Raw genomic sequence first — 14,596 nt, 5'->3', positions numbered from 1 at the left:
TAAAAAAAACCCAGTTTAGTATTTCCTAGTTCTCTGAGCGTGTGGGGGAGGGAGAATCTGGCCGCCCGGCTGCCACCTCCACACGGGGTGGGACGGAGGGGGAGGCCCGGGGCCCCTCAGCGAGTTCAGGGAGTAAGCAGGGCACAGATCTCCGTCGCTGCCAACAACCAGCGACGGCGGGAATGGGAAACTTGCCATCAGGCTGAAAGACATTTTTGCAGGCGACGCTGAGGTGCTCGCGTTGCTGCGTTTGCGTCTGCTCGGTAAATCCTCCGGGGATCCCTCCTCGCTGCCCGCGGGACGAGAAGGAGTGGAGGAAGAAGAGGAAGAGGCAGCCTTGTTGACCCTGGGCACAATTTGTTTTGTTTGCGTCTTGGAAACTCTGGGTTTCTTCCCCAGCACTGGAGCCCTGCAGCTTTTGTTCCTGCTCTCTTCCTCGATAGTAGTACACGGGCTGTCCTGGGTGCTCTGGAATTCCTGAGGATCACAGGGGGACCTGGGGGCCACATCAGAGCCCCTCTCGGTGGCTTTAACACTACTGTTGAAAAAGTCCTGTTTGATGACTCCGCTGGGATATTGACCAATGCTGCTCTCTGCTTTATCACCTTTACATTTGACTACAGTGGCCTGGCTCTTGTATTCATATTCATCACAGCTTTCCTCCACTTTAACTTTCACACTGTGGAGGTTGAAGGGTGGTGTCCTGGCTGCCCTGCCGCTGTCCGAGCAGGGGGCGGCGGTCACAAAGAGCTCCTCTGCCTCGGTCTTTATTTTTTTCAGTGGAGTGGGCAGTTTTAGTAGGCTGGCGGCCCTCACCTCCCTTTTGTCGGTACATTTAGAGAGCTTGGCGTCTTTGTCCTGGTCACACTGTGCGCTCAGTCCCGGGGGACATTTAGTGGGATGCCCCGGTGTCCTGCGTGAGGGGTGAAAGGCCTTATTCCGGTTGGGTCCCGGTGATAAGGTGGTCAGTTCATCCACAGGGTCCGCCTCAGATGCCTTTTCCCGTTTGGACTCAGTGAAAAATGTCGGTGTCTGTAAGGATCCAGAGATTTTTCTAGTTCCACTGCATATAAATTCACATTTCTGGCGTTTCTCATGTCTGCTGTCCCCTGTTTGTGAAGTGGCAGCATGATTCTGTATCCTGTGTTGTTTCTCTTGCTGCTGCTGCTGATGGTTGTTGTAGTGAAACGTGGGCTGCAGGACCAAAGGTGCTTTAGTGGGGTTGAGAGTTTTGGCAAGAGAACCGACCCGGGCCCGCCTGAACCGGATGCTCTGAACCGAAACACGGCTGGAAACTGAGCTGGAGTCGGACTGAGAGGAGCTCTCCTCCTCTTCTGTGCTGACCTCTGAACTCTCCGACTGCGTGTCATCTTCATCCTCGCCTTCTTCCTCTTCCTCTTCTTCCTCTGAGCTCCCGGAGTTGCTGGTGGTGGAGAAGCCGGAGCCGAAATCCGAATCGTGGTACGCGCGGTCCGAGTAGGTGCTGGACTCGGTGTCGCTGCTGTAGCTCTCCGGGAAACTCGGCTCGTGGTGGTGATGATGATGATGATGGTGATGCTGGTGGTGGTGGTGATGGTGAGGTCTCGGGTCAAGGTAGAAATCCGGACTGAGGTGGAAAGCACCGAATGAAGTCCCGGACGATTTGGGTTGCACGAGCAGCACCGGCGGTACTTGGTGATGCGCGTGTCTGCTCCTGCTCCATGAGTGCCTTGCACTGTCCCTGCCGCCGCCCCCCTCGCGCCTCCTCTTCCTTTTGTGAAGTAGGTCGCCGGCTGAGCGCGAGAGCTTGGACTGAGCTGCTATGGCGGACTGAAGCACCACCGGCTGCCGGCTCACCGAGCTTCGGAAAAACGTGTGCCTTTGGCTCAAAGTAACGCGGTTCCCTGTTATTTTAGCTGTTTCATAGTTTTTAAAGTGTTTGTGACTGGACTTTGTCGCCGAGCGGTTATCTCGCCCACTGGATTTGTGGTAAAATTGAGGTAGTTTGGAGTCGGTAAGGCAAGGAGTCAGCTCTCTCCTCTTGCCCGTTTTGTTGTGAAGTGTGAGAGTCTCCGGGACAGCGTGCAAACTAAACCAAACTTTTTCCTTCCATAGCTCGGCGTCCGCGTGGAGGATCCCCGAGGAAGCGTCCCCATCCCCGGGGGAACACACCGCTTTCGCTTTCCTTTTGTTGGACCTCAACACTCGCTCAGTCTTGCAGGAGAAATACAGAGCCTCCACGTCCTCCCGCGATATGAGAGTGCATTTAGCGGCGTGGAAAGCTATAGAGTTTATTGCTTTGAGCTTCCGCAGCTCCTCTAGGTCGCAGTGGTGCTTCTTCACATTCAGGTGGTCCATGCGCTTGTGCACGGTGGTCCGAGGGATGTTCTTCAGCAGGTCGGTAAAGACCTGAGACAAAGCAAACATTTGCTTGCCTTTGATGAGCAGGTATCCCAATCTCACTCCTTGCATTTCCTCAAAGCCACACTCCAGGTCTCCCATGTTTTATGTATCAGCTCCAATGCATTAATCCAGTCACTCTCGGTATATGGATTCACCAGTAAATGGCATGGAGCTCATGACATCCTGCTCATACCTTTAAGCCATCCACACTGCTGCTCCTGCTGCGTCATGAAATTTCAAACTTTGACAGGCAGAGTTAAATGGAGCTGCCGGTGTCTAATAGGTTGAATGAGCCGACAGCATCCACTCGGCGCCTCTTGCCCCGGTCCGGCATGGTGGAGGAATGCGACGGATGCGTCCACCAAGCCGGGGCTGCTACTACCTGCCTCTGCCGGCTCCACTCCCCTCTGGTCGGCAGCAGGACGAGGGGTAGGTGTACACCACTGCCTCAGCCAGAGGGATAAAATAGCGAGAAGAGAGAGAGAGGGAGAGAGAGACAGAGAGAGAGAGAGAGAGAGAGGGAGTTGTGAGGGTGGAGGGGAGGGAGAGAGAGAGAGAGAGAGAGAGAGAGAGAGAGTCAGAGACAGAGAGAGAAACAGAATAAGAGCTAAAATGCAGCTGCTATTCTGGCTGCTCGTTGAGCCACAAATAAAATGACAGAGAGGGGAGGTGCGCCAGTCTGGAGACACCTTCATCAATTAATGCTCTTGGAGTCGATGCCCATTGGACGCTGCTGACAGGTGATGCAATAAAAATGGATATTCCATCCCCACCCCCTCCCACATCCTACCATTACAATAGTTTACAATTGTGCCCACAACCCTCCGCTGTTTGAGTAAATAATGCAGTCATGACAAGTTCATATTTCAATAGGTGAATAAAAAAAGCTGCTGAAAATCTAATCCAGGTCACAGCGTGTTTATAACTATGGTTAGGTGGCCCGAGTCTGCAAAGTGTCACGATAAGACTGGAATGTATTGTGCTATTCCCTTTCGGATCACATGAAAACGCATGCGGTAGTACGTCTATGCAATCGATTGTATGCTGGTGAAATTACTCTACACTCCGGCTATTTTAGACGGGTGGATTTCTGTTAACGCAGTGCAGCTTAAACAAAGACATTTTTACAATTACATAGCTGCTTTTCCACGTTCAGGCTGCTGCCCTGACCAAGGCTCGACTCATCTGTTTTTGTTGGCTCAAGCTTTTCCTCCATATGATTTCCCCCTCGCTAGCAGCCTATAGACCAGAACAACTTATCCTGCAGCATTTGTCCAGACTGCATGGGCCTGTTTTAATTTGTCTGCCTAAACCGAAAAAAATTCCTCGTCATTTTAAATAATTTTCTACACCATTTACGTCTGAGTGTGTGTGTGTGTGTGTGTTTGTGCGAAACAATTGGAAATATATTTTAAAAAGAAAAAACAATTTACTATTTACGCATGTAATTGTAAGATTTGTTAAACTCATACTCCTATCTATAAATTATATATGAGGATTTAGAGGCGAGTCACGATACAGGCGAATCTCTAGTTAAATTGTAGCCTACTTTTCAGCCTAGAAAACAACGTGAACACTGATTGGACAGGCTAAAAGTGCAGAGTCAGGGTTGCTTTTCCCACAAGATTTTCTAGTCAATGTAGGTTAAATGTGCAGCCAGTTAAAAAGCAATCAGGATCTCTCATTAAAATGCATTTAACGTGTCAATTATATATGTTATATATACAATGTTATATTTGGAAATACGTTATCAACAAGTAGCTTTTCACAATTGGGGGAACAGGAACATGTTGTATTATTGAAAATAACGTATTAACACAGTCGGCTGTGTGATTTCTAGGAGTTCTGTGTATTTATGTGGTAGTGTCGTTCACACATTTTGTGCACTTTCACGCATTGTAATTATGCGCGTGTGAGAATTGCACGTGCACTGAAAACACGCGCACGCACACACACACACACACACACTGACGGATACGTTTTTACATAACATGAACACAAGCATATGCGCACACTGTTAACACACACCTACACACACACAGAGAGAGAGAGATATGTCTTTTAAGAGCACATACACAAGCATATAGGCGCAACACACACAGAAAGAGAAAGCCACGGACGATCTGAAAGACGCCTGTTATCTACACGCATACACGCACGCACGCGCGCACACACGCTTACACGTAGATTCATGGGCGTACATGCTACATAGAAAGTGGAAGAAACGCAGACTGAAGCCCCCTCCCATAGTGCTGTCCAAATAATGTGACTGTGTTGTATATTATAGCTATAGGCTAATTGTCTGAATTAGGTAGGTCTATATAAGGCTGTTTAGACTGCCTATTGTGTTTCGCCCCTGAGCCATATTTTTCCAGTGCTCCCCGCGTTATGTCCCGTCTTTGTTGTCTATAAAACACGTGAATCCCTTGTGGCCCGTTCCTCATAGGCAGCGCTGTGCGCAATGGGGCCAAACTCAAGACTGGGCATGCTCATCACCACAATGTTAAGCCTATTTTCTTATTTACGGGCTCTTAACTGTATGCTGAATGGCATCGATGTTACCTCGATGTTAAATCAAACAACGAGTTTTATACGTACAGATGAAGCCCCTTGAAAGTTCCCGTTCAAGCTGAAAGCCAGCTGAATGGCAGCTGACTCCCAGCCGGCTGCCAGCCGACTCAGCAACCCCCTCCTTCTCCTGGGCGTGTCTATCTTTTCCTGTAAACCCACCTATTCATTGTAATACAGGGTATGACCAGGTGATGGCGCTTCTGTCACAGAATAGCCCACATATTCTATGAATTTTTACTGGTCATCCGAACCAGTAAACTTACTTACTACCTAACATAACCCACTGACTTTTTATATGCACGCACCACAACTTAGAAAAAATATTTTAAATTTCAAGGAAGACCATGACTGAGCAAACAATTTGCAGACACAGATACATGACTATCTTGAATAAAAAATGCGGAGTGTCTATTTGCACCCTACACGTAGCCTATAACAACGTGAAAACATGGCGGGTATTCATCTTCCACGCCAACAGAAAAGGGCGAATTTAGAAAGGTTTCATATCTTATGTTTGTTCTAAAGACATTTCTGGCGGGAAAGTTGTATTATATTTTCATAATCTTTCCTCAGTGAATGCATACAAGGGTACGTTTCTCAGTTAGACACGTTATAAGTAGGACCGGAGCGGTGGCCTAACGGGCAGCGTGTCCGTCTTTAGTGCGGGAGACCTGGGTTCGAGTCTTTGCAGTAGCAGTTACTTATTGACAATGTTTTCAGCGGAAAAACTCTGCTGCATTTTCATAACTTTGTTAAGTAAATGCATACAACCCGAAAATAACTGAATTTACAACCTTCAGGTTGTTAAATGATGGAAATCAAATCTTGACCGATAATTCTATGGTTCTCTGCTATGTGCCATGAGTTTAATATGTGTTTAATGATGTTCTCTTGGTTAACAGGAAGTGTGTTTGCCTGTAGAGTATTTTAAGAGTGTTTTTATTGTTTAGCAGTGAAGAAAGGAAAATGAATGGGATGTTTGTGCTAGAAAGAGAAACAAAGTGTGCGTGACAGGATTTGGCAAGAGTTCATACTTCAAAAAATCGGAACACATTTTCAAATCAAAAAATTAAATAGCCTACTGACTGATTATTTTGTTATTTGTTTTGAATCTAACACAAAAAAGAAAGACAAATTGCTTTTCATATTTCAATTTTAGGCTCAGATCAATTATACGAAATGGAAAAACGTAAACGACTGTATTTGATTTTAGGCAAGGCAAGACAAGGCAACGCAGCTTTATTTATATGAAAATGAACATTTGACAGTGAGAAATTAGAAACAAACGTAAAAACAAGGAATTTACAGGATGATTAACCTTTCATTTGATGCTGGTTTGAATATTCTCACACAAATTATGCCAGAGTGCTAAAACTGAGAATGAGTAGTTCAGCGTCTGCTAATTTGTGAATTGTAGAATTGTTGAAAAATGTGCAAGCCAACCCCGGTCTATTCAGTGCATGCTGTAAGTCAGATAAGCCCATCCACTTTATTAGCATTATCATTGCTTAACTTTTTGTTTGGGCTTAATGGGCTATTTGGTTCCATTGCCACACAAATCACGCAAGAGTGTTCATGGCCGTTGCAACTACAGTACTTTCTGAGAAGGGGTGCGGATTTGGCGGGGTGATGATGGGTTTGGGGGGGTGGTTGGGAGCCTGTTCCATTGTCTTTCAAAGCGAATGCCCCCCTCCCCCCACACCTGTGCATGTCTCCTGGCAAACTGTGAATCCTTTGAATTGTTCCTCCCACGGCTCTATTACGCCTGCTCTCATTATGATCAAATTATTTTAACAATTATGTTTTATAACATATTGCCAATAAAATAAAAGTACTGAACAGACTCACTGGAGCTGAGGTTAATGTTAGCTGCACGGACAGAGACGTGTTTTCTCAAGCGAGTTCAAAGTGTTATCTATTTTACTTTCTTTTGACAATGACACGCTGGATGATGATTTCGGAGGTAATCCGACAGGAGAAGGATTGTGTAAACCAGTCGGTCTCAACAGGGCTTACGATTGGCTACGAGAAAGTGACGTGTCGGGGGGTGCCTCGAGTGGGAGATCCCCCTCCATTCATAACCCGTTGTGCGCCAACGTCATTCATTTCATTTCATTTCATTTTGACTTTTGACTTTGTAATTACCGGATAACGGAAACCCAGTATCAGTGTCAGAATATAATAGCAGCAATAAGAAAAGAATAAAGAACAATAAATAATAAATACAAAAAAACAAACGAACAAACAAAAAACTATAAGAACAATAATAGTAAGAAATATGTAGTAAAATAGTCGTGACATTATTTACACCGTCCATTGAAATACTATGTATTACAGTAAATAGCGCGTCCTGTTTTAAATCACTAGACGGGGTATGTCACATGGGCTATTTCTTGGTTTGACAGTGACAATGATTTGTCAGAGGTCCTGTAAAATGTACGGTATCTTCAATTGCATCCTTCTAATGAATTAACTCAGTTTATGTCCATGGACATTATAATGAAAAGGCTAAAGGCTTAATATTAGTTTGCATCCAGCGTGCTGCGTGGACTTCATTACGTCTGCTGCACCGCTGCTACCACAATTATGAAATGCTAAGTTTATTGTCAGTGACTGTGACCTTCATAAAAGTAATATTTTACAAATCTGCATTATATAAACTAACGAAATTCGTTAAAGTAAGTCATTTGGCGACTTCTAAGTCATTAAACTAAGTCTTACTTTTACTGGAGTAAAGAGTTGAATCAGGACGTCTGCTTTTACTAGAGTCTTTTTTACACAAGTATCTAGTACTGCATACTACACAGGCATGACTCAGAATAACAAGCTTGCACTTTTTAATCATAGTGCGTTTTGTTAATTGATCGGCTGTGTTGTGTTTTACCGGCGCACAGCAGCTTCAATTGCATCCTTCTAATGGATTGAACTATATTGCACCCTTCATTAGATAGATAGATAGATAGATAGATAGATATACGTTATTGATCCCAAGCTGGGAAATTATAGTGTAGCAGCAGCATTACACAGACACATAGTGACGATACAGTGACAATAACAACAGCATATAGTATAAGGCTACTTTATGAAGAAGAATAGAAGTAAATACAAGTTATATTAGTGTGTAAAACTAACTCGGGTCTCCTGCACTAATACCTGCGCCTCCCCGTGGAAAAATGAAGCATTGCAACTGGTTTTCACTCAGGCAGTTTAGGGGCGTTTCCAGTCGGGGCCTCATTGACACGTCATCGCATTTCCCCCCTGCTTCCATTATCGGCCAGTCAAGGACCTATCAAGGGGCGGTCAAGGAGCCATCACGGAAACAGGGGAAATTTCTAGTGGCTTCATCTGTAGGCGTTGCTGTTAAAGCTGCCTTTTAAACCTCTGGATATGATTGGATCATCTCCACAAAAACCCATTGTTGGACTGTAGAGTCTTACACTAATCACTGACGTACAGAAACAAGATAAGAAAAAAAACTATAAGCTATTTGAATGGAACTTGGTGTGTAATCATGGGAAGAAATACCAAAGTTATAGATATACCTGTAGCTACCACACACGTGCGCACGTGTTTTAAGGATTTGGGCTCATAGCGTTTTACCTACAAATGTTAAACTATTTGGACTATGTTTTGATGTGGAAAAATATTTCCCTCTCTTTCTCTTTCTTTCTGTCCTTCTCTCTTTAAAAACAAATCGTGAGCGTTTCCTTCTAATGTGGGAGCTTACATTACAATGCCTGTGCGTAATGTGGCATAAAGTAGGGGTGATAATTAATAGTTAGACTACAATTAGTAGCCTTGTCCTGGGAAACATATCATTCTGTTTAGTTTGTATTTTATTCAGTAATCCACATGGGCATAGGACTTGGGGTCAGGGTTGCTGTCGAAACAAACCATGAGAGATCACTGTCTGTATGCAACTATCAGTGCATGCTATATTTTAGCTCAGTTAACTCCTGTCCAACTTCATACACCTCGGGGTCATCAGACCTGCAGTCTGCACCGCTTCAAGCACAAGCAAGGGACCTGCACGTTGAGCTCTTCTTCTTCTCGCTCGACGTGCAGCAAAACACGCGTTTCACGTGCTGATTTTGTATGATAGCGTTAATACATGAAGCATGCGGAGTTTCACGGGTGCAGTACAGTGAAGGGAGAGGAGGGGCCGCTCGTTGAGGTCCGGATCCCCGAGGGAATAACTAGATCCCAGAACCACGATGCACCGTACCCGGCCAGGGGGACGCAGGAACAGACGGCTTGTTTCATCCTACATCCGGAGTACTGCATGCTTCGAGATCCTGACTTTGTTTTTAGTTTGACACAGACGTGCCCAGTGTTTTCTCTGCTCACACACAGTATATTAAAGGCTTTTAACTTAAATGTTGGAAACTTAAACCTGCCTAAACTGCCAATTCCTTTTGGTCTTCATCACAAGTGCACGCTCTTCCTCGAATATTAATGTCCCTCAACATAAATACACCCTAAATTAACTCAAACAGAAATTGTATGCAGCTTACGTTTGCTAGGTAAAAACAACGTACAAATAGCACGTTGTAGTTACCATTTCTCATGTTTTGCCATACAGGTCTTTTGAACAATGCTGTAATGTAGTGTTTCAAACTTCAGACCATTTTCAAGCATATGACTATGAATTGACACACACGCACACACACGCACGCACACACACACACACACACACACACATATTTGCGGGAAACTGAGTATAGTAGTATTCTTTTCGTGAAAAGTCTTTATAGGAGACTCACGTTATTATTATTATTTATTATCGTAGTTGTATGTGACGACTGATATATAGCTGATAATCAAAATATAAAATGAACAGGCTAAATTTGCCAAAACACATCTGTCAGTGAAGTTTCTCATCCAGCGGTGCTTTCGACACAATCACCTCTTGCAGACTCACGATCATTGCTTGTTTCTTCTTCTTTTTTTAAGAAAAAAAGCTCGCAGTTTATCTGTATTGGAGGCATCTAAAACATCCTAAAACAATACTATAAATTATCATAATTAATTAATATAATAACCTTGTATACATATGTGAGTACTTCCGAAAAAGACCAGGGACTCCTCATGATGCAGGTTTGTGATGTACCAGATGCCATAGGGCGCTTATTTCCTCCTTTTCCTGAGCCTGGACGTTGGCCGGGACCGGAGGGGAGGGGACAAGAGTGAGTGGCCGAGGGAGAGACCTCAACCACGGTGGAGGTTTCTTTCAACTGCCCGCTGTGTGCTGGTAATGGAGGAGAACAGTCGACTAAATCACGTACTTTAGACCAATTCAGTGGCGATTCCTATAGGACTGTCATGTTTTTGGCATGGCAGGAGATGTTGTCGCCTATAAGGGTAACAACCAAATGTCACTTTAATCTGTAGACTCAAAGCGAATGGAGTAAAGCATTTGCTATTATATGATATATAATGATCCATAGTAAGAAATAATAATCAAACACGTACACCATGAAATATAAATCAATTAAGAAAATAAACATAAATAAGTTAACTTTAGTTTTTTATTAGAAATATCGCAGGAGTTCAACTCACAGCAATTCCTGACCACTGTAGAGGTTTATACCAACTTTTAAACATTTTCCACGACATCACAGTGGAAGATCGAGGTTAATGGGGATATAAAGCCTAACCCAATGTGTTATGGCTTTTTACATTTTAACTGGAATGAAAACTTCAATGGTTGAGTAAGATGGTAACATTCACGTAACAAAAAATATGAATTAAAGTCGTTAATTTCTCTTTCACAGATTTGCAAACTACATAGTAAGTCTAAACACTCCCTGCTGTCTTGGTGTGGAAACCAGCTCATTACTGGTTCATCTGATGAATTGCATACATTTTTATGAGCCAACTGGCTATTTTTTTTTTTTAAAGAAGAAGAAAAAAAAACCTTCAGAACAGCAGAAAACTGCAAGAGTTTCGAGGCTCCTTCAGCCTCTAGTCATTTGTTTTGCAGGGAGTTTTATGGAGACACTTGGTCAAGGAGGCGCAGGCACTTGTAAGAGCATAGACTTTTTATGACACAAACCCACTGCCCCATGCCAAAACAATGAATTCCTCTCCACCCCCCACCACCCCGGGAGAATGTGATTTTACATGCAATCCGAGCCTGAAGTGTGTGCGGACAGTGGTGGGGGGAGGGCTCCCTTCACCTTTCACCCCGTCGTGTTGGAACTGTTTGTATTTTTTCCTAGGCCCCTGTGCTACTCGTCGACCAGAGCGGAGACCCCGGGGGCTGCGAAGTGATGGGTCCGAGCGTGGTGCAACCAAGAAAGGACCATCAGGGTCCAGGTCATTTCAGTGTATCCAACTTTTTCAAACGTTTTCTGAAACTGGCAACATAATTCAGCTGCAGATAAATAAATAAAAAAGCCTGCAATTCACATTTAAACAGCTGATTGGATTCAAAAGATAGTTTATTCTTCTCATTGCACCCAACATATCATGTAATACTTTTGTTAAAAATAAATCAATAAATCATATACCAGAATAGGCCTACAGATGGGAATGCATGGTCCATCACAACCCAAATAAAAAAATATACTACATTTATGCTGACACACACCACCAAGAAGACATGCATAATCAGCCTGAGTGTTTAGATATCTATAAAGTCTGGTATAAAATGTAATGGTGCATGTGTTGGGTCTGCACTAAAAACTAGTAGCTGTAATAATGCAACAGGCAGACAGAGTAACTATACATCGGAGGCTGATCACTTATTACACACCGATTTAAATACACACAATTGAAGGCACAAAAAAGGAAAAACAACACGTGCTTGTGTGTGCTGCTAACTCACCGCTTTGTCTGTGTTTTCATAGTTTCAATAAGCTAAATTGATATTTTGCTAAATCTATATAGCAGCCGAGATTGTTTAAAAATGTTTATTTATTTGACTTTGATCATATTTCTCTAACAAGGTCTAATAGGCTACAGATAGCTTATATTCTTTAAGACTACCTAACAGCCGTGAAAAAAAAAAATCTACTACTCATTAATAAACTGATTTGAGAACAAGCATATGGCGTGTGTTTGAGAATAGCTTCGAATAAAAGTCCTACACTTAGCTGTCAGTAGTCATTTGTTGAAGCTTATGAGGTCAGTCTGTGAAAACATTCCTGCCAGACTACTTTAGTTTTCTGCAGTTCTCCCTGCAACGCACACGCACACGCACGCGCACGCACACACACACACACACACACACACACACACACACACACACACACGTCATGGATCTTTTTTTTTTTTTGCAATTTATAAATGTCAATGAAGCAAATACGCTCCTAAACTATAGGGCAACATCAGACAGAATACATGATTGACATTAAATTAAGTGTGTCCTCCATTTGTGTATCCAATGATTTTACACAATTTCAGAGTGTCCCAGTGTTATCTTTACAACTCTATGCATTATACACACTCCTTATTCTGTAGAAAGAGACCACAAAACTTAAATATTTCTCTAAAAAAATTCTCTGTTTATGTGGCAAAACACAGTGGTGAGAAGTTATTTGTCCAAACAGACAAACAGGGTGTATAGCCGAAATGCTGTTACAATGGATTGAGAAATCCTCATCCATACACACTTCACAGAAGAACAGAGCTCTAACATATATCATCTAAAAGGACTGTTTGGTTATAATCACAGAATACCTTAAATTATATAAAAGCTCTAAGTGCTATATGTAGTTTAAGGTCCCCAATAGTTGTTTGGAGCAGACAGTTTTGCTGCAATTTTGTGTCTCGGAGAAAGCTCTCCTCTGACAACCTGAGGAACATTATACACGATTCGTGCAGACTTCGACTTAATCAAGTGCAAGTTGTAAAAATCATTTGCCATTTTCAGTGTTTCAGTAGCTATATGGGCCCCTCCACAACCGCTGCCCCCTCCTTTGCCTCCCTTTGTTCTCTCCAGCTCTAATAGGTTTTCCCCTGCCACACACAATTCACTTTTTTTCCCTTTTCCCCCCAGCTCCCCATCCCCCCCCCCCCCCCCACACCCCCTTTTAGTGCAGTGCCCAGTGTCGACTGGAGCATTTGAGCAATTTGAAATTAAAGCAAACAATGGGCAGGCACTCCCAGGGACCTCTCGCTCACCATATTACACGGAGGACGCTCGTGTGCTCTTGCGCATTATTGGCAAGTCATTACGTTTCTCTGGAAACCGAGAGCGGGAGCTCGCTCAGAGGAATCGGTGATGCAAGCAGCAGCTGAGTGCTTGGAAAAGCCTGTGTGTGTGTGTGTGTGTGTGTATGTGTGTGTTCTGGAGCATCCTTGGCAACAGCATGGGGATGCTGTCAAAACAAAACTGCATATTGACAGGTCAGATATGTAGGCTGATATAAGATTTTTCAGTCCATTTAATATTTTTTGAAAGAAGAAAATATATTCATTCTTACTTTGAAAAGCTTTTCAAAATGCACCGACCATATGCTCAAAGGGCCTGCAACCTTTCTCATTGTTACCATTCCTAATCACAATGAAATGGCATTATGTGAAACATAAAATATTTCAGTTATTTGAAAATTATACTGTTACTGTCCAAAGAGGACATACACATATAAACTATTCAAATGCATATGAATACAAACAAACTACTATAAAGAAAATATCTTAAAATTCCACAGAACCCTGTAGATGTCAGTCTTTAAAAGTGTGAAAAAAAAAAATCTTACTTGCATTTTTTGCACTTTGTACTGTGGTGGACATTGTTGCGTAATGGATGTTGTAAGTACATTTTTTTCCATATAACAATTGTTGTCATGTTGTTTTGACAGAGTTTAGTAAAATGCAATAACACACCTAAGCCTGACTTTTAATGATGAATAAGTGTATGTGTACAAATGTAAATTACATCATACAAAAATACTCTATTGCACCTTTAAAACTGAAGCCTAATTGAGCCTAATAGTAAAGTGATACAGCGGTGCACCAGTTGACTTCCACAGGATACAAACTGTAAATGTAGAAAAAACCCATGCTAAAGGAAATGCAGCATCTGTCCAAAATGTATTACAACTTACATGAATAAGTGTGTATGCTGTGTTGAACCATCTGAACCAAAAAGGTTTTCTGTAGGACTGAGGACACAATTTATCTGCAACTAAGGATTATTTTATTATCAGTTATTCTGGCCATCAGTTTTTTGATTATTCATTCAGTCAAAATATCAGACCAATAAAGTAAGGGATCACTCTGCTTACCTTTATTTTAATTTGAATAAATATCCGAAAATATTGAAAGATGCCCATTGACATTTGAGTTTACATATTTACATGTCTTGTTTTGTCCAACCAACAGTCAGAGAACCAAAAGTATTCAGTTTATAATTATATATATACAGGGAAAAGCAGCAAATTGTCACATTTTTATTTGAAAACTTCCAAAACCATCAAACTTATAGTCAATTAAAACTACATAAATCGATGACTGACTGACTTCCTCTGCAAATTCACCTATTTTTTATAAAACCAAACATATTTTTCTTTAGTATTTCAGTGTCTGTATCATGCTGTACAACATATTTTATACAATAGTGCAATGCTACACCTGCACACCAATGTGCAATATAATGTTTGTTTATATCTTAATTATTCTCTATTTTCTTCTCCTT

General features: G+C 42.5%; 1 protein-coding gene across 1 annotated transcript; it reads right to left on the bottom strand.

Moving 5' to 3' along the window:
- Positions 1-15: 15 nt before the first annotated feature.
- skida1 (SKI/DACH domain containing 1) lies at positions 16-2,481 on the bottom strand. The gene has a single exon (XM_062441876.1). It carries the CDS (start codon positions 2,479-2,481, stop codon positions 16-18), a length of 2,466 nt encoding a protein of 821 aa, XP_062297860.1.
- Positions 2,482-14,596: the final 12,115 nt, after the last annotated feature.

This window comes from Scomber scombrus, chromosome 20 (assembly GCF_963691925.1).
Source record: "Scomber scombrus chromosome 20, fScoSco1.1, whole genome shotgun sequence".
NCBI classification, from domain to species: Eukaryota; Metazoa; Chordata; class Actinopteri; order Scombriformes; family Scombridae; genus Scomber; species Scomber scombrus.
Note: the sequence above shows the minus strand (reverse complement) of the source record. Positions and strands in the feature narration are given on the sequence as shown.

Bases quoted from the DNA above. Each gene is read 5' to 3' on its own strand.
- skida1 (XM_062441876.1), bottom strand. From the start codon at position 2,481: ATGGGAGACCTGGAGTGTGGCTTTGAGGAAATGCAAGGAGTGAGATTG.